Raw genomic sequence first — 21,887 nt, 5'->3', positions numbered from 1 at the left:
TGTTAAAAATAAAAGAAATAAATTTTTTTATTAATTACTATTTTCTTTAAAATTTTCAATATTTCAAAATATTTTAAATTCGATTAATTTAACTAAATTAAGATGGATGTCTATTAGTTTAGAATGCTCCTTAAAAACTAATTGTGTAATATAAATTGAATATTGTGGTATACAATAAAAATATTCATATGTTTTTCAAAATTAAAAAAAAAAAATCGAAAATTAATACTTTTATGATACTATTTTTTTGCAGTGCTTTCCAATTCTGTGCTCCTAACGAGTGCATCGCATGCGATGGGAACGAGCGGTGATTTCGGCAGGGGTGTGGGAGGACCGGAGGTAGAATCAGGGACCAGCCGAGTGGAAAACATTTTGCACTTTTATGGCCCAGATTCACTTGGTCCACGATCCATGGCCAGCAAGAAAAAACAACAAAAACAACGGACCGTGGGCTCGCCGTTGTTTGCATTGACACATTTTCTATTTTTGTTTTCCTTGGGAGATTTTCTCAGCCGAATTTATGGGTTCCTTGAGGCTTGGGTTTGGGTTCCTCTTCGGCTGATCCCCGTGCACATGAGTCGGGGCATTCGATATGCTTCTGTTTTAATTCCTACAAAATATTTTATGCGAATTTGGCAGTTTATTGTTGTCGGCTTTGGCTTACAGTGTGAAATGTAACAAATTTTCCTCAGCGTGTGCGTGTGCGTGTGCCGGTGTCCTGGGAAATAATTCAACAGTTTTCCCACCTTCTGTTCGTTTGGCCGGGCAAGTTTTCCCCTTCGGCAACAATTTTCCCCTGATTTATTGCCCCAGCTGTGTGGGCCTCCATCTTTATCTATCGTTTTTTTCGCCAGCTAAGCTCTTCCGTTACTTACAGTTTACAGGGCAGAAATGAAATACTCTCAAGTCCATCCAAAAGTTTCTTTCTAGTCCATTGACAAAGTTCGTTTCACACGCTCGGGAATGGAGATATATATTCATCTTCCCACTGCTGATTAGTGAATCAGTTGGGGAACTGGTTTAATATGCAAATCGAATTTTGCCAACTTTATTTATATATTTTTTGTTTATGCATATATACATTTAATCAATTTACATGTGTCGCTAACTAATATATTCTTTAATTGGAACATGTCGATGACAATTTATGTAATCCTCTTAAAATATCTATGCTAATTTAGATTGTATTTCGGTCGGAAGTAGGAATTCATTATCAATTTAATGATGTTGACCTGATTTATGTTTCCGATTTTCAACTGAATAAGTTCAAATTTTTAATCCTTAAAAGGAAAGTCAGCAGAGTTCAAAGGTTCTATATTTTACATAATTATAAATCATAATTCAAATGTTTTTGTTGCATGAACTAATCGGATTTATTTCCCAAAAGGAGTTAATTGATTTGTTGTTTCTTACTCATTTTAATTGTAGAATTTAATAGATCTATTTTAAAGTGTTCGTTTGTTTGGTCACCTGCATTTCAGACCACAAGAACAAACATTCAAATTATCAAGAAATTATCATTTCTAGTTATGGGGAAAAATATTTGTCTGCAAACATTTATAGACTGAAATATTTTTCGGTTTAATATTAAACAAATTTGTTTATAAGAAATATTTGATTTAACTTTTAAACTTTACATATATTTTACAGATAATAAACAGAATAATTAACCTACCGCAAAGAAACATAAGCGAATGAGCTTCTAAGAGCCTCGATAGTTTCTCGCTTATATAACCCTGATATGGGAAGAACGGCGATAGGGTCAGTAATCAGTAATAAGTAATAGAGGAATATGTGTACAATGTACACTGTACATACCATACATGTTTGTGCATATATGTACCGAGTCTAATCAATCTGTATGGCAGACAGCCGTATTATCTGACCAAACTGGCGACTATTTGAACTAATTTCATTATCTTAATGAGGACGTTATTAAATTATTCACGTTTACAAAAGCGCCGGTCGATTCGATTCGAGTCGAGTCGAACACGTTGTCCAATATCAATGACTAATCTACGAATCTATGCGCAAACAACCGGCACACGGGTCGTATACGTATTCCTGCTCCATTGTACTATATTATATCTCCCATTGCCCTGTGTGTGTGTGTTTGTGTGTGTGCTCCATTGAATAAAACTTAATCAGCATTTAATTAAATGCACAGAGAACAAGGCGACTGCCATTTGGATGGACTGGGGGGGTTGGGGAGGGCGAAAAAGGGGTGGCTGGGTGGCAAAAAGCGATTTCGTTGATTATGTAAATCAATTGAGCAGCGAGATAAAAACGCGTATTTTTTTTCTCCCGTTTCGCTTTTGCTGATAAATCGAAATCGTTCTTTGGCATTATTTTCTGTTTTTCTTGTCTCGTTCTTTCCGACCGTTTTTTGTTTTTCGCTAGCGGCTTTGACTGCTAACGGTTTTTATATAATCACTTTGTTTCTCGTTGTTTGCCTAGCATTTTATTTTATTTTCCCGATACGCTCATTGTTTTTCTGTATATGTGTGTCTAAAGCGAAAATCATGACAGCGAGCCTCTTTTTATGCCCTTTCTAAAAAAGGTTTACGTCTTTTGACCAAGAGAATCGGAATAAAATCATATAAGAAAGCTACAACGCTAACATAAATATGAAACATTTTACCAAAAAATAAAAAAAGTTTATGAAACCAGGTAAATATCAATTGAAAATAAATAAAACATTACATAATATTCGTTTATAAAAATAAAAATTAATCATTATACAAAAATTCAAAGCTTTATATATTTTTAAATTTTAAAATCTATCTTTAGAGTATTTTCCAATTCGTTCGTCACTCTTTCTATTTATATAACAATAATGGAAACTAGAAAAGTGCTTTGATTTGCAGATTTGAGACGGGTAATATCATGCGCTCAGTGGAGTCCAGATAAATGCCCCTGCAAACAGACGTACAAAAAACATATACATTTAGATTTAGTGCTCCATTGAGCAAATTGTCCACAGGCTAGGGTATAATTTCTGACAATCCATGCAAATGAAACTGTTTAAATGGATCCGCAAATGGATAGTCGTCAATGCGTTTTTTGTTTACTCGTATCAAGTTGGGCATTTTCAATTTACTTAATCAAATTGTGATTTTCTAGAAAGTTCCTCACGGAACTTAGGAACGTAGTATTATTCTTATTTAGAACGATATTCAGATTTAAGAATTTTTTCTAAATTGTTTGAACAAATTAAAAATATAAATATTTTGCTATCCCTAATTAATTTAATTTAATTCCTAATTTTTTTTAGCTGTTTATAGGTAAGGAACTAAAGTAAGCTTATCACCTATCATAACGCGAAGAATTTGTAATTCCCCTTTCCGCATAGAAACCAAAAGTTGAGTCAGCTTTAGATTTAAAGAATTCACGTTTTTTTTATTATCAAAGACTCTTGCATGGCAACACAAACCGAAAAATGTGCCAATGATTCGAATTTTTGAAAATATTGTTGTTTGTTTATTTTTTTCATAAAACATTAAATTAAATTGCTCTGTTTTTGCATTAATTTGTTTTCATTTTCTAATCAGCAATGAGTTGCTTGTTTCCCCAGGTTCTTGTTTTCTAGGTTCAATAGCCCATATAATATTTTTAATCGAAATAATGCAAGTCAGAAGGTGTAGTAATTGCAATATTTATTTTTATTATATGATTCTAGTTTTCACCAACACACGTAGCTGATGAAATTGATATTCTGTTTTTATTTGGAAAACTCTTTAATCTTCTAGAAATGCAAGGTAGAAAATGATGTTTCTGGAAACATTTTTCGCATGGATACAGAAAGTTGAGTCAGCGTCAGATGTTCAATTTATAGGGTCCCGCAGGTCCAAGGTTTCGGGGTATACGTGAATGGATTTCTCCCTTAGAGTGCTACTTCCTCTCTTTTTTTTTGAGGAGCTTACGTGGCTTCCAACACGAAGCCATGATGAAATTATTAAAGTCGTCGAAAGAGAGACACCACACACATTGGGGCTGACTAATGCGAATATGGTTGCCATGGGCCATACATTTCACTCGGAAACTTTGGACTGATGCAATCCACTCACAATCTGACCAAAAGTTCTGTGACGAGTTCTCTGGGCCAGACTTCAGATAAATGGAACAGCATTTTCGTAGCGTGTGATATCCCATATCCACGTTTATAGTATTATTTATTTTAAGATTATAGCCAAAATCATATGAGCATTTCCGCTAAAAATGGTAGTGATTCATAAAACTTAAATGTTAAAAAGAAGACATTTTATTATGGGGTTGGTTTGATATTTTTGTATTTCTCATACTAAAATCTTCTCCAAATATTACATTATGAAATAAAATAAATTTAATATTAGTCCTTAAAAATACAAATATGTTTAGGTTACAAAATAATATTTTATTTAATTTGAAACTCTCTCCCTGATTCGGTTTTTAAAATATTTTTCGCATTGCTGGAAATGGTATTGCGAGTGGGAGAGTGAAAACGGAGGCTCGACGTTTGGATGACACACTTTCCGTAGCGCAATCACTTCTTATCGGTGGCCATCGAGTATCATGTTTACCCAATGATCTAATCAGAGACCCATACTCCTTTGTTCCCCGAAAAGGTTGCGAAAGAAGCAGACGCTTTGTCTACGCGATTCGGGACATGTTCGTGGGTCTATTTTGTAGAGGGACGGAGGGTTTTGGAAAAACTGCAGGGGGCTGGAGCGGTGGGACCACTCCATTTCAGCGTATCTGAAGTGCAAAATGTTCGCGATAAAACACGCGACCTTGCCCAGTCACAACACAAAGAGCCATAAAACGGTGAAGTATTCGGGTGGGGTGTAAATGGGGAGGAGGAAGAGGCAGAGAAGTAGAGTTCTACGAGTTCTATATAGGAACGTGACGCATATTTTCCCTAGCACCGTTAAATATTGATTTAATATTCTTTAGATATATATACACAGCGGCACTAAACTCACCTGTTACACAGTTCGGGCTAGAAAAATAGTGAAAAAATATAATATAATAGAAAACCTTGAGGTTTAAATGAAATAACTCATAGAAAAGATCAAATATAATTAATTCTTAATAAAATATATCAATTAAATCACATGGATTTTTAATTGTACTTGTAAAATCCCTGAAAAGGGGTATTCATCTTGGAGAACTTTTCCGCTCCCCAACAAATTATCTGTAATTAAATAACATTTTCACGGATGCCATAATATATCCAATAGCAATTGCGGCAACCGTTTGAATTGCCAGTGTTGTTACTTTGACCGCAACTGTGTTTATTCATACATATATGCAGAAAATCAGTCAGACGATTTGTCGTCGCCGAAGTGAGTTTCACCTGGGGGCTAGATAAGTTTGCTGGGGGGAGAGCGGTGCCACCTCAGAGGGGCTTTGGGGGGGCTCTTTGGGTCAATACTGGTTGCGAAAACTGTTGACTGATACTTAGACGGTCGCAAATTGCCTTGTTTTCGTTATCGCTATCGCTATCGTATTTAACATCTGGTAGACAAACAGGCGACGGAACGCCCTCTAAGTGGGTTCTACTTTCGAAGCTATAGGCTAACAAAGGTTTTAGAACCGGTATTATTGGATATCGAGGAAATATAATGAGCGTATTTCATCATTGATTTTGAAATGTAACTTTCTTAAAGAAATTATAATATGATATGATATGTATAAAGTAATATTACCGTTATTCCTTAAAAAAAATATTATAGGTATTTATTATTAAAAATCTTTACCCTAAAAATACAATTTAGAAGGCTCTAAACCAGTTTGAAAAATACAAAATAGCACCCCCCTTTGTTTTTAGTGGTAGAAAACTATACTTCTTTTAGTGATCCTATCTGACTTCATCTGAACCCATCGACTAGACCCAAAAAACTTTGTGATCGATGTCAAAACACGACGACCTCAACGAGAACCGAGTAACAGCGGGAGATTTGGGAAAAACCCGACCATATACTCATTGTGGAAAATTTGAGGATCATTTTGGGTCTGGTCTCAGGTATACCTTCTGCGTACATATAGAAAGGCGAGAAAAACCAAAACCTGATGAGGTCCTCACATCAGGTAGAGTTGATGGACAGGAGGGATTCAGGGGCAGGGGGCAGGGCAGTCAGTCCGCACTTTGGGCTGATGAAATCATTTAGGGAAATCAAGAAATCTTGAAAACAACTGCCGGCTAGAGCCAGAACCATTACCATTTCCATTTCGTTAGGGTGTGCATAAATTACGTCCATCAAAAGTTCGAGCCGGGTGACACTCGACTCGATACACTTGGTGTTTCTTTTGTTGCTATGCTAAATCTATTCAAGTCTCAATTTTGTTTAATTGATTTAGTGCGACATGACCCGGGAAGCGGATTGTTATGCTCGACTGAGCTGTGATCTATTTTTAGGCATTCGACAAACCCGAAACCCTGACCTCGTCGAAAGGAGAACTTCTTGGGGCTCTGTTCCGCACTAAGGGAAACGTATCTCATAATTAGGACTTTGATTTTTAATGCTATTAAGGGAGATACACTTAAGCAGCTTTACATTTTTAGCAGGTTTTTTTTTTGCACATTTTGTTTTTTTTCTTTGAGTACTTACACATTAATTAGTAAAAATATAGAAATATCATTTTGTGGTAAAAAGATTATTTATTTAGATACTTTATAGTTTAGAAAAAATCTTTTATTTGTTATAATAAACATTTTGGCTTTGTTCAATACTTGGTTCTCAAGATTTCTCGCAGTTTAGTAACTCGTATTGATACTACAAATTTTTTAACTAGTAAATATATTCTTTAAGTATAAATATTTGTTCGACTATGGAAATTGATGGCTTAAAATGTCTAGAAACTACTTTGAAATTCAAAACCAGGGCTGTGAACCCATATTATTTTTGCATGGGTTCGGTTCGGGGTTCAAACCTAATCGACAGATAATGTTCCGGTTTGCGAACCGGTTCAATGATGAGCCGGAGCAGGGTTCAGGTTCGAACCAGGGTTCAAAAAAATAATTTTTTTTTAATGAAATAATAAAGTCAACATTTATTTCCATGTATTTTCATTGAATGTACATAACCATAACATTAAGACTTATAAGTAAAGTTACTAGATTTATGATTTATAAAGTGTTTACCAGTTAAGGCAAAGAGTATACTCTTTGCTTTAATCATGTAATTTTAATGTGGGCATACTGCGAAAAGTTTTGGAAGATGATAGTTATATATTATTAGATTGTTTGAGTTAGATGCAGTCATTGCATAGCCACAAAAATTGGCGCAATTTTATTTCCCTTAGTAAATAAACTCTATGTTAATATGATCAGAAAACCCCCACACTGTTGAATAAAAAAACACGAAAACACAAAATAAATTTTTCGTGAACCGAACCGAATATCAAAAAAAAAAGTTCCGGTTCGGTTCCGGTTCAATTATAAAAAAATTCGGCGCTCCGGCTTACGGTTCGGTTCGTTTTCTAAAAAAAAGTGAACCACTCCGGTTCGGAGTGGTTCAGCTCCGGAGTGGTTCACAGCCCTGTTCAAAACATTTTTCTTCATGTAGCTGGAGAAGGATACGGATAAGGATTCGAAGTCGAGGACGAAAACGAAGACACAGCCGGCTCCTGACCTTCGTAGCACACGCAATTTTAGGGGTGATTAGCGCTCAGATGTTGGGCACATGGCACCTAACCTACCCCCACCCCTGCCATTTTTCCCACACCCATTTCCATTCCGATTCCTACGGCTACAGCTATAGCTATTCCTATGCCCATTCCCGTTCCCAGTCGAGAGTTGATTCCGCAGCTAGACGACGACGACGGGGAAGGAAAGGAGAGGAAGGGGAGGGGCCGGAGTTGAGTGCTAAATTGATAAATTGCCTTGATTGGAAAGGAAGTTGTGAGTTGAGTTGCTTGGGGTAGCATTGTTTTCCCTCGCTGTTTTCCTGCGCTCCGTTCTTTTTACGGTGTCCATTTCCCGTAGAGCTCCAGCTGAGAGGGCCCTGAACTGGCCATTAAAAGAGTACGAGTCGAGGGCCCATTATGCGCATCCCTAATTGTGGATGGAGGGTGAAGCTAACCCCTCGCTAGGGGTTACCCACTGTTTCCTCAATCTGTGTTTATAATCAACTTGAACTTGAAAGGTTACACGTCAGAAGTTTGTCTACCATGATTCTATAATCCTATTTGTTGCTTCTCTGCAATATATATTTTTATTTTCTAGTTTATTCTTGTATAGCTGATTCTCCTTTTTATGACCCACCTGTCTTTCTTATCGAAATCGATCATTCGAGCACTTTTACCTATAGACTTCTTTGTTGAGAGTTGTTTTTTAGTTGTCCAATAAAAACTGACACACTCATCGATATACAATTTACTGGGGTTAGTCATTTAGTGTAAGATTGTAATTATTTGATAAGAATAAAAAATTTTCTTCTTTTTTATTTAACATGAAATTAAAAAATTCTTGATTATAAAATGTGATAATATTTCTATAAAAATATAAATCAAAATATTTTGTCTTTTATAAGGCTTTATGAAATATTTAGGTATGCTATATATAATTTAATTTCATGTATTAAACATAAAACTTACAACTGATATTTATTTTGCTTAATTTAAGTGCTCTTTTTACTGCACAATAATCACCATACAATGAAATGGGTTAACGATTTGCATAATGGCATGAGGGCGGTCATCAAATTCCCAGCTGGATTTTGACATTGTTGATGGCATCGCCCATGGCACTCTGATTATATAAACTGCCGCTCTTTATCTCTCTTTGTTGCAGGTCTCACATGACAGGTGTGTCATAGTCAGCATCCCCATTCCATTCTATAGTTCTCTAAACATGGTTCCCTCCATCTCCATCGTGACAACTTTGTGTATCAAATTTTTGCATAGTTTTGCATGGAACTAATCCACGTTCATCAACTGCAAAAGAGGTGAAAATAGAGGAGGGGGATGATGGAAGGGCGGAAAAACAAAGGTGTTTGGGGGTGGAGAATTGCCACCCAGAACACATGTATGTCCAGTAATTTCATCATTTCTACGTTTTCTCCAATTTCATGCAACTTTACGTAGACGTCTGAAACAAAAAAAAAACGGCTAAACAAGAAAGAGAGACAGGCAAAGAGAGAGGTAATACAAAAAACTAAAGAAAAACAAGAGAGAACGTTATAGTCGGGTGCCCCGACTATCAGATACCCGTTACTCAGGTAAAGGGAGTGCGAGGGAGATGGAGATAGAGATAGAAAACGTTGATCACGCATAACTTTTTAACGAATGGACCGATTTGAAAAATTTCTTCTACATTTCGATAGGTATTGATAAACACCATAAAACTGCATTTTTACTTTTCCGAAATATTGAAATTTTTAAAATCGTATATAAGGGATTGTGGGCGTTAGAGGGGGCGTGGCACTCTTTTGAAACAAACTTGCGCTGCGTAGGAACTCCTAGAATCTGCATGCAAAGTGTCAATCTTCTAGCTTTTATAGTTTCCGAGATCTCAGCGTTCATACGGACAGACGGACAGACAGACAGACGGACAGACGGACAGACGGACATGGCTAGATCGACTCGGCTAGTGATCCTGATCAAGAATATATATAGTTTATAGGGTCGGAAACGCTTCCTTCTGCCTGTTACATACTTTTGCACGAATCTAGTATACCCTTTTACTCTACGAGTAACGGGTATAATAAAAGAAAGAACCCGTTGCCAGGCAGAAAATGAACTATTGATGGAAAAAAGCTGACGGCGAATGCAACAACACAAGCGAAAGACACAAAAGATACATCGCCTGACTTTTTAGCAGATACAAATACAAAATACAGGCCACCTTCTCTACTTGGAAATGTTGTTTAGGTGTTTAGTTACACAGAAAAGGTTTTCTAAGGTCGTTATTAATATAATATGCAGCTAGCAAGTAATATATCAAAATAAATAAGTAATAGTAATATTTTAAATATTAATTCAAAATGTATTAGATTTAAATATCAGCTATATTAATTCGTCGATTTAAAATATCCTACAAGATATTTCAGAACCAAATCTGGCTGAATTTCAATCTTTGAGTTAGCTCCCTGAAAAAGTATCTTCAAGATACGACCTAGGCAATTTCACCTGTGTACGTGCCTGTAGGTGCATCTGTGTTTCGGTGTGTAAGTGTGCAGAATAAAACAGATGATTGCCCATAAGCAAAACGAACAACAACAAAGGCCGGCCGGGCTCGGGCTCCAAAAGCGCTCTCCTCTCTTCGCTCGCCGCCTCTCTCCCCTCCCCCGCTCCTAGCTTTTTCTGTTGCAGCAACAAGACAAAAAATAAATAAATAAATAACCAGCTAAGAAAAAAAAAAGAAGAGAAAAACCAACAACAAGCAAACAGCAACACAAACACTTACTGCACACACACAGACAAACACAGTGGGGCACAAATGGAAAAGAGATGAAAATGAAACGTTGCCGTTCAGCAACTTGATTCCAGTACATTCGGCTCGCTCAGTCGGTGAAAATCGGCAACTGCGCCAAAGAGCCGTGTGTGCAGGCAATAAGAAAAAGCAACAAAAACAGCCGCAAACAACACAGCAACAGCAACAACAACAATAACAGCTGAGGCAGCAACAAAACCTTAGGCATAATACATATACTTACTTACCTACCAAACTACATACGCTCATATATCTATCTTTCTATCTAACTTGCCACATACATAGTTGCACACAAACAGCGGGGGCCAAATGAATAGGGGATACTAGGTTTATTCGATTCAAATCTGCATTTAATAGGTTGAACTTTAGAGACCCAAAATCTGTAAAATTATTGCTATTGTCTTCTGGATTTCCTCAAAAGATATTAACATTACAACTTATTTTACTAAAACGATTATCAGTTTGCTACAGAAAAATGTTTTTCCTTTTGTTTTTAAGTGCAAAAATATAAATGATCAATAAACAAGTTCGTTGAACTTAGAATTAGAACATTTCTAATAACAATGTTTACGCAACCAGAGAAGAATCGAAATAACTGGATGCGTTAAACAAGTTATTTAGTTATTAAAACATGTTCTGAAATCAATAACAAATAGCCAAAAGTCGTCCTACACGACGAGTGAAAAGTTAAAGAACGATTATAAGGTTCCGTAATCAGTCGTTTTGCTTTATTTTAGCAACCACCCCTATCAAAATATGCACTTAGAAATTAAAATAAAGTACTTTCAATCGATAGAGGTTTCAACCCATAAAGGTTAACCACCTACACACGATATCCGTTGACCGATAATGGTTATTATTCAAGCAAATCGTGTGATCGTAAAGCGTTTTTCACAACCTCATATTTACTGGGACCCATATAAAGTTTTTTTGACTTCAATTGCATTCGAAATGGTATAAACTTTATGATCTTAAGTAATACTTATTGGTTCTATCAATTGAATGGAAATATTAGTAACTTGTGTAGCTAAAACATTTAAATACAAATATTCATTTTTAGTAATATAACATTTTTCATTATTCTATTTTTTTGGCCCCCTTTGTGCTGGTGCATATATGATTGGTAGTGTGTGCGTGTGTTTTTGGGGGGCGCGTTGACTGCGCGAAACGAGTTGGAAAATCAAGATATACATATATAAATGCCTGTTTGTATGTATTTCACTGGCTGCGCTTGGAGCAGCGCTGCGGCAGCGGCGTCGGCAGAGGGCAGCGGCTGATTTTGTATACACAATGCAAATACACACACAGTTGCAAGCAGCAAGTGGATGGGGCGGCGGGGGGAGAGTGGGAGGCTCGACTCAGGAACATATGATGAGCGAAACAGCTGCAAACTGAGAGGCGGCGGAAAAAGCAGCAGAGAGGAGAGGCAGTAAAATTACTGCAAGTTGGTGGCCAGAGAGAAAGAGATGGCGAGAGCGCCGGAGAGCAGGAGAGAGCAGTGCAATAAAAGCAGGAAAATCACATAAATAATGTAGCTAACCATTAATTAAAGTTATATGCAATTAAATAAATGCAAATAACTATGGGTTAGTGCAGTTTCCAGCAAAATATACCCAATAGGAGCGCCTGTTCCAGTTATTTCTCTGCTGACCAGCTGAGAGAAAGAGCGAGAAACCGCTGCATCAGCTGTGAAAGAGAAACGAGTAAAAGAGAAAGAGAGTGGTAAAAAAAACAGTTACTGTGCGGGTGAGTAACTCAAAGTAATTTAAGAGAGCCAAAGAGTGAGTGAGTTTTTTTTATAGAGCATTTAAGAGTATTGGTTACAAGGAAAATGCTCTTGAGTGGCTTACAAAAAGAGAAAGAGAGCGCTTCAGATTTCCTTATTTTCCACTCAAATGTGAATTTACTGGGGAAAAGGAAGAGATTTTCCATGAAAGAATTATTACAAAATACAGATTATTTAAATCAGCAGGGAAAAGAAGGAAAATAAATGAAAAGGACCTCATTTTGCACATAAATAAATAATAAATAGGCGACTCTCGACTTATTTGCATTTGCACAGTTACTGCTCCTTGAGAGAGAAAACTTTTGGCCAGTTTTCCGAGTTTTTCCCCCGAAATTCGTTTGCATAAATCAATTATGCATCTGTGGGACACTTTTGTCCGCCGACATCTCAATTCAATTGAAATCTAATTTGTGCTCTAATTTTAGGCATTTTTCTCCCCGAAGACAAACTGCCAAATCATTTTCTTTGCCCCGCGGAAAATTGCCTCATTCCCTCTCGCTCGCACTCGAACGCTCATTTGGTCACGTCGCCAGTGCAAAGGAAACTGCGGCCACTAGGTGGCGCCACGCATGCCGTTTTCGTATCTCGTATTCGGTTTTTCGTTGAGCGAATAAGTATATTTGGCTTTTTAGTAAGTTTTATTGAAATATTCAGAGAAATAGGAATTAATACACATGTATTTATTGAAGAGCAAGCTATTTCTAATATTTTAAGTTATTTTATTAGGGCTTAAAAAATCTAGAATTTTTGGTTCTTACAATCAATTATTTTATCATCCGTTGAAATAATCATCATATCCGTCCACGTCAGCGATAATTATCTGCAAAAAGCGAATGATTTTCGCTTTTCAATTGCGAATCGTCGTTATCGCGGTGGATCGATCAAACGCCTTTATCAAATTAGCTTATCGCCATTTGTTTTCCATTTCCATTCGACTGCCATAAATTACTTGCCAAATTCCTTGGCATTAACTTTGGCTGCCAGCCCGGAAATCTATCTGTATGTATGAGTATCTGTATCTGAATCTGAATCTGATTCTGAAGACTTCCCCGGCACAATGAACTTCCCGAATTTGTGCTCGTCATAACTTTTTCTGTTGTTTTTTTTCTTGTAGCCATTTGTTTTTTAGAGCATTCCGCGAAAGTCCATCTCCCTGTGATAGATAAATGGATAATTTGCTGAGCATTTCATGTTTTCCTCTTGTGTTTTTCACCTGCTCGTTTCGGGGAAACATTTTGGCAGGGCCACCCCCTCCAAAAAATAAAAAATGAAACGAAAAGAAAACCCAACTTGTTCTTGATAATTTTCTTGGGTTCTGCACACGTTCACCGATTTTCCCCGCACTCTCTTTTCTTATTTTTTTAATGAAAATTTATGCATTCATATGTGTGTGTGTGTGTTAGCGAGAGTGTGCCGGTGCGAAAATGTGTTGTGTTTAGTAAAACTAATTTAAATTTACAAATTGCCTTCGAGGGGGCCACAAGAGCGAAAGCCAAAGCCAAAGCGTAAACTTTGTGAAAATTGCTTTCCCGGAAAAGCGGAGAACACCGAGGGAAAGTTCTCTATATGCGACGGCTGCCATGTATCGCCAAAGTCACAAAGGAAACAGATGGGAAAGTGGATTTCAATCTCAAAGTTGATTGATTTACCTTGCGAAATTTTTCACATTTAAATTTTCGTACATTAAAGTCAGTTTATTGTTTATGAAAAATGGCAAATTGAGTAATCGAAATAAGGTGAACAATTCAATTTGAATGGGGTCGTTTTAAATTGGATAATAATTGGATTTTGAAAGAATTACATGTTTTATATGAATTAAAGGAGAAGTTGGGAGAATTTTGGAGAGGAATTTTGAGTGTAAATATTAAAAACAAATATATTTTGTAAAACAAATTTATACTTTCATAAAAATTAATTAAAAATTTCTTGAAAAATACCTTTTTTTGGAATTTGATACAGTAAATTAAAATATTATATCAGCTAAAAAACCCGTTAAGGAAAAGAAATTACAAATATATATATATTTTCTAAAATATCCAAGCATTTTTTAAATATATTAATTTATACTTTGAAGAAATTTAAAAATAATTTTAAAATTTCCAAAAGAAAATCATTTTTTTGGATTGCATTTTTTGGGAACTCCGGATACAGTAAATCAAAAAATAAAATCAGCTAACGAGCCCAAAGCGTCATCAGCTTTCTATTGGCGAAAATAAGCAACACATGCCCTACAAGCCAATTTATACCCGTATTTTTGAGCGGGCAATAAATTTCGCTGATCATTAACCCCTGGCAGTCGTCTGTTGGCCAACCTGAATCACAGTTCTTTGTTGTTTATTTTTGAGAGGCCCGTTTAGGAGGTATATCGATGCCGCCTGTTTCTAATCAGGCCGGGCCACGCCCCATTTGAGTTGAGTTTCTGTGGGCGGCTGGGGGTCACATTTCAAAGATTGCGAAATTTCAAAGAGTACTCCGGTTTATCAATGGTTTCCGAATCAAAATCAGTTCGGTTCAGTTGGCGAATGTGCCAAAGTCAGGGGCCAAAAAGTCAAACAAAAGAAGTTCTCGTTTCATTTCATTTATTATCTGACAAAACACATCTACATAAAGCTAATGTGGCACGAAAGATATCCCAAAGATACAGATTCACAGATACAAATACACATGCGTGCTTCATGGAATTTCATTTCAATCTGAAAGAAATTTGATTTTATTTATTTGAGCCAGCATCACAGCAAGACAAGTTGGATTTTGGAGGGTCAGGGGGCGGGGGGCAGGGGCATTCATGAGATACATTTCAATCTTTCGTTTTCAATCTACGTGCAGCATTTTCAGCTTTGGTCAGCAAACAACAATGGCAGAAAAAAATAAATGTATAAAGATGAAGATGGCAGGAAGATGCATTCAATTGAAAGGAAAGGACACACAGCCAGGGATCATGATATGAATATGAAATTATCCCACATCCCCCATCATCGCCGCACAATTTTCATTTGCTGATGAAATTCTCGGGTTTTGGGTCCATGAATTCATAAGAACAGGTCCTCACATATCACATAATCGGGTGTGCGAGTTTCGTATCAAAGAGCGAGCATAAAATTGAAATTATGAAGAAATTCGTCACTGAATCGGAAGAAAGTATTTATAGATTTACCGCATTACTTGTGGGAAAATTTGGGTTCCAGGAATACGATTTTATGGTTGGAAAATTTGCATATTCGTTATGACAAAATTTTAACATTTCCTGGTAAATAACTTGCATTAATGGATGTTAAAAGTAATTACAAAACTTTATGAAATGTTTCGAATTGCAATTACTCACAAAAGTGCACAAAGATTAGATAAGCAATAAAATTTTTAAAAATAAGGAAACAATTAAGAAACATCTTTGTGAAATGGTATGTAAGCGAAATGATATGCCGCTGGTCAGACAGTTTGTTGAACCTGATTTTTAGTTTCACAAGATTGGAAATAAATACCCCTCTTGCATTTCTTGATGTTCATTTTAAATAAAAATAAATATTTAATGGCACAAAATAAGAACCTGTGGTCTTTATTTATGGAGTACAATTAAAATGGGTTCAGTTTTTCGTTCTCAGATGGGCTTGTTTTCTTCACATAAAAATAATGTTATTTTTAAATTAATTACTGTGAGATAAAAAAATGAAAGAAAATAGTTTATTGATAACCATTTTTTAGAGCGTCATGTGTAAAAATGAAATTGAACTTTAAATGGGTTTATAGGTAATTGTAAAGTGGGCACAACTTATTTTACTATCTCAGAATTTTCATAAGACAAGAAAATATCTATAAGAACTTTATTTCTATTTTTCTCTTTTTCCAAATTGTAAAATTTTCAATAATCACAGGTTCTTTAATAAGTAACATTTCATTTTGCTAACGACAAATTTTCACAAAAACTTTGATTCAATTCTTTCTATGGGCATTTTCTCCCGACTTTGACGGGTTTTTCTCTCGAGATTTACTTTTCATTTGCCGAAGCGGCGAGCGCTGTAAAATTTGCATTCGCCTGCTTCCGTGGAAAAGGCGAGGAAATTCTGAAGATACACTCGTATCTTGTATCTGGGTATCTCGCATCGTATCTTTTTTGCGGCCTGGCAACAGCCGCTATTTGCAGCATGTTGCAACTTGCAACTGAGTTTTCGTTTTCGGAGTGGAAAATTTCAGCCTTTTGCCTCTGCCGCTGCCTCAGTCGCGGTCGACGTCGACGGCGCAGTAATGCCGGGGTGGCTTTTGTTGTTGCTTCTTTTACACATCAATTTTTTTTGTTCCCTTCCTTGCGGGAGAACATTTCCATCATCATCCTTTCCGTGGTTTTCTCCAATTCGGGTTTTTCTTTTCGAGTCACGTACGCCGTTTCGCTCGCTCCCTCTCTCGCTCGCTCTTTCGCCGGCCGGGGCTGCGGTTGTAGGTGCGCATGAGCGAGACGGACGCGCGCCGCTGAGTGAAACAGCTGTTGGGGGAGCAGAGCGCAAGAGAGCGCGCGAGAGCGGGCACAGCGCTCTCCGGCCGCGACGGCGACGTCGACTGCGGGCCGGCGAGGCGTATATAAGGCGGCGCGCCGGCAGAGAAAATCATAGTAGCTTCGAAAAAAAACACAGAGAAACACAAGAAGAGGGACACTCCCACAGCCAGAAACAGAAAATCAAATGAAGCAGCAGCCGAAACGTGCATAGCCAGACTTTGAAAAACACAAACCAAAATTCAATCACACAAAACACACAACTGTTTCACGAAGAATTCTATGCTACTGACGTTATATTAACTTCAAGTATAATACATAAAATAAAATAAAATTTGCCATCAAACAAATGCAACGGACCAACGCCATTTAAGTGATACAACAAAACAAATAAAAGTTTAAACAACATAAGTGCTGTGATTTCCACTACAAAACAACAACAACCAACCAACCAACAAGAAATGTTAATTTAAACTGCAACAAGAAGTAGAAGAAGAAAAGCAATCAGCAAGAAAACAAGCAGCAAATTGTGATAAATGAAATAATCTTAATTAATTAAATCGTACAAGTGATATAAACAGGCGACACAAAAAGCCGTCGGAAAACTGCGAGCGAACGAACGAACGACTTTCGATTCGATTCGACTTTCCAACCTACAAAGCCACACAACCCAGAAAAACCAATGAAAATGGATGTTATCCCCGTGCAGAGCATCTACGGTGGTGTCCGAGGATCAAACAAAACAATAGGTAAGTTGAGGAAAAAATCCTACAAAAAAGTGAAAAGATCGGGAAGGTTCTAGAAAGTTTCGATAGCCAGACACAAATTTTTTTTTCAACCTTTACTTGAACTTGTTAGCAAAACAACAATTGCTTTGCAATCCTCCTTGAAATTTCATCAGCAATTAAGTTTGTAATTTACATTTACACAAAAAATGCATAAAAAATCAATTTGCACTTACAAAAGAAAAATGTCATAAAAAACAAAAATCATGTTAAATTGTTCGTCACGTACGCAAATTGCAACAACAAAGGAGGGGAAGAAAAACGACAAAAAAAAAACTCTCCCAGCAGCAATAAAAAAAATGATTTTTCGTTTTCTTTGGGCTTTTGCCCTCTGTCTTTTGCGTTTGCGTGTTCCGCTTTCATCTTGCGTCCGCTGTTGCCAAGCGGCTGTTGCTCATCGCCTAGTTGTTTGTTTTTGGCTTCCGTTTCGCTTTTTGTGTGATGTAGCAATAGAATTTAAAAGGTGCTTGAAAGTAGGGATCTTGAAATTTGTTCATTATTTAAACGATTTCTGGAACTTGAGGTAATAGTACATGTATAGTGAAAAGGTTCTAGTTAAAGAAGCATATTTTTTATAATATCACAACCATTTTACTTATCAAACTTTTCCCTTACTTTTTATCATTTTAGATTGGACCAGCACACTGTCTCCGCTCGAAGCCGCCGTGGCCGTTATGCCCAAGAAGGCCAAGACCGCTGGCAACAGCGCCACCGCCACCACAGTGGCCACCAGTATTAAGCACAAGCAGCCGGCGGGCAGCAACAACAGCCATGTTGGCCAAAGTCAGAGCAAGAAGACAAAGCCCAGCGGCAGCTACAATAGCAACTACTACTATGCCGCCGACGAGGAGGAGGGCGGCAGCAGCTACTATTCGTCGAACTATGATACCAAGGCCGAGGATGAGCTGTCCCTGCGACTGCTCGACGAACTGAGGGCGGCCAAGTCGAGGCATCTGACCTGCACGGAAGTCTCGCTACCCTGTGATCTCACGCCGAGCGTGGCCCGGGAAATTATCCGCGTGTCGGAGAAGGAGCCCTGCGGCATCCGCGGCTGCACCATCTACATTGAGTTCGAGGATGAGCCGAAGAATTCGCGTCGCATCGCCTCGATCAAGATCGATCCGGACACGGTGTCGACATTCGAAGTATATCTGACCCTCAGGCAGGATCACCGCGGCTGGACGTCCCTGTTGCCGCAGTTCATGAAGAGCCTGGCCCGCACGATCACCATCAGTCCGGAGTACACGATCACCAAGAACAAGCTGTATTCCGCCGACGGTTTGGGCGCCCGCCGGAGCTATAGCTTCGGCAGCCACGCCCACAGCCCCAGTGCGGCCATAGCAACGCCCACAAATTAAGGTGATCTGGAAGATCTGCGAGAAGTTTAAGCAAAAACACCACCCCTGTGATGATCGAGAGCAGTAGTTTGTTGCAAGTTGATGAGCAACAACGAAGCAAGTATTCGAAGCCACCCCACCTACACCACACACACACACACACACACACACAAAACACATTAGGGTACGCCAACCACACTCTCATACTAATACTATATAATGGGACCGTAAGGCCCCGATTTTTGTAATTGTGACTCTCACCACCATTTTACTTAGATGCGTAGTGCTATAACAAATAACTAGAGTTTTAAGTTGTTTCTCCTTTTTCAAAAACGCAAAAGCAAGAAAAACAAAGGCGAGAAGAGCGGAAGAAAAGTAAAGAAAAACCAACATGAAATTCAAAGACGGCAGCCCCACGAAGCCCAGAATCATATTTCTGGGGCCTTCGCTTTGGGGCTCGCCGGTCGACAACTCATGAATATGTGATACTGTTTAAGATGCTAAGAGTTTTTTGCCGGACCGACCAAAGTCCGGCAAAAGACGTTGATAAAATTACACATTACACACAACAAACAAACACACACCACACACACACACCCCATACATAACAAAAAGAACAGATTTTTTTAAAAATTGTATGCTATATAGTAATAAACAAACAAACAAACCAACAAAACAAACAAACTTGATCTTGGTAAATTTAAAATTTAACTTTAAAACTGAGAAGAGGCCTCGAAATGTGAAAGAGGTAGATGAACACACGCTCCAATTTTAGTTAGACGCAGCTTGCTGCAATAAAAATTTTTTAAATTATTAATTAATATTAATTAAAACCAACAAATTTTAGGATTTTAACAAATTTTTATATATTATTAAATGTATAGCGCGTACTACACAAAAATAAAAAACAAAACAAAACAAGAAGAAAAAAATACAAAGAAAATCCACAACAAAAAAATAAAAATGAGAATAAATTAAACATAAAAATCAAGCGTAAAATTTAAGGCAATGAATATCTCAGTAAATGTGAAAGCGTAAAAAATTTGTAAAATTTTTTTGTCTGTGTAAAACTCCCAATGCGATATAAAAACAAAAACTTAAATGTAGCAGCGAAAACAAAATCAAGAAATCGTCAAATAAAATGTGAAAATTAAATTAAATGCAATGCGATATAATTTGTAAAAATTACAATTAACGTAACGAGGAAAACTCAATGTTCTCACAAATACAAAACACACCATCCACACATCCACACCAACATACAAAAAACACACGAAAGTATCTATTACCAGCAAAAAGTATCTATCAAAGCGAAAAACTATTTATTAAAAAAAGAGAGAGAAAGAAAGAAATAAACAAGCAAAATACGAAAAAAATACATGTATTAATTTTTTATTATTAAAAAAGCAAAAACAAAAATATATTGTATTTAATGTTAAGTTTTTTTATTGCGTAAAACAACAAAATAATTGTGAGAAATTTGTAACCAAAACAAAACAAAAAAACAAAAGCAAAAACATTTTGTGAAAAAAACCATACCACACCATACAGAGCGAAAAACAAAGGCAAAAAAAATTACAAAAATAAAAGCATATAATTTTTCCTGCGCTAGCGGAAAATAATTGTGGAAAAAATTAAAACAAAACGGCTTTCTTTTCTGCCAGCACTGTTGCTGGATCCCAGGGGGTGGGCCAAAGGGGGGACAGGGGCGGTTCAGCTTGTTGCGGGTGCAACTTTCTTTCAGCAGCCACCGAACCACTGAAAAACGGCAACGCCGCTTCCCGCACAACCCGTTACTGCCACGGCCATGGCAACTGCACTGCGAGAAACCGGACCCGATTTGCCACTATTACACAATTCAAAAACAGTTGAATTATACACTGAAAAATATGAGCTCTATATCAACTACAGCCCCTTCCTCTGGTAAAAAAAGCAAGGGTTTAGCGACCACTACTGCCCATTGGTTTTTATAAGGCTCGGTTTAATATTTTTTATTTCTATAGATGTATTGATTTAAAATGAATCATCACATAAAATCAATTATTATTATTTCATTCAATATTAATATTTTATTCAATATTTAATATTATTTCATTCAAAAATATATCATTTTATTTTATTTCAGTGTTCTTCACTATAAAAATTACATTTTGTATAAATTTTTTAAGGATTACATATTTAACAATAAAATTTTAATTTATAAATTTAAAAGTAATTATACATAATAAATAAACTTGAATCTATAGTTGTAGCTTTAGGATAGAAAAAATAAAACAAAACATTTTCTAAAAACTAAGCGTAACATTTCAAATTATTTTGATTGTCGAGTACGAATAAAAGGAGAGGAAGACTTTTTAAGATCGAAACTTTAGGGTTGGGTTTATTGAAAAACTACAAAATTTAGAGGTACAGTTTTTTTTTGAGTGTACAGCTGCAGTAGTTACACAAACGGCAACAGCAACAATCGCTGCCTTGCGATCAACAGGGGAAGACAATTGGGCAACCAGTTTGGGCTAGGCCCACAACTTGTTGTTGGGCCGCGATGGGTACTATGAACTTGGCTGAAAACCGACAACGTTGCAGTTGGCCAAACAGGCTGGGGTTACCAACAAAAAGTTCAGGAATAGGAAGAAATCGCACAGATTTACAGATTTAATTTACCAGGTGCTTAAAAAGTACTATTAATACATACATACTACGGTAATTATTAATTTACAACAGTCCATTTCAGCTTAATATTTTTTCCAATATATTTTGGGATATGTTTTAACTTGATCTTGATTAAATAAAGGTTTTCTAACTCCAATATAATAATAATTGTATGACTAACAGCTTATTTTACTTTTAAGCACACTAAATAATTTGTATAAATTTTATAAAATTAATTTAAAATTAATATATAATGACTAACAGTTAATTTTATTTTACAGAATTTTTTTCTTTTGGATTTTGTTTAGAACTTATTAATTTTTTTTGCCTATAGTCATTAATAATACTAAATATTCAATTCATTTGGCTCATAAATTACCTGTGATTGGCTCTTACGAAACCAAAAATAATAAACAAATGTTGTTTTACAAGT

At 36.6% G+C, this 21,887-nt stretch overlaps 1 protein-coding gene across 1 annotated transcript; it reads left to right on the top strand.

Moving 5' to 3' along the window:
* The first annotated feature begins 16,783 nt into the window (after window positions 1-16,783).
* Window positions 16,784-20,145, top strand: scyl (scylla). Its single transcript, XM_017150498.3, has 2 exons — window positions 16,784-17,432; window positions 18,099-20,145. The coding sequence occupies exons 1-2, from the start codon at window positions 17,366-17,368 to the stop codon at window positions 18,824-18,826; spliced, it is 795 nt and encodes a 264-aa protein (XP_017005987.2). The 5' UTR covers window positions 16,784-17,365; the 3' UTR covers window positions 18,827-20,145.
* Window positions 20,146-21,887: the final 1,742 nt, after the last annotated feature.

This window comes from Drosophila takahashii, chromosome 3L (genome assembly GCF_030179915.1).
Source record: "Drosophila takahashii strain IR98-3 E-12201 chromosome 3L, DtakHiC1v2, whole genome shotgun sequence".
Taxonomy (NCBI): Eukaryota; Metazoa; Arthropoda; class Insecta; order Diptera; family Drosophilidae; genus Drosophila; species Drosophila takahashii.
Note: the sequence above shows the minus strand (reverse complement) of the source record. Positions and strands in the feature narration are given on the sequence as shown.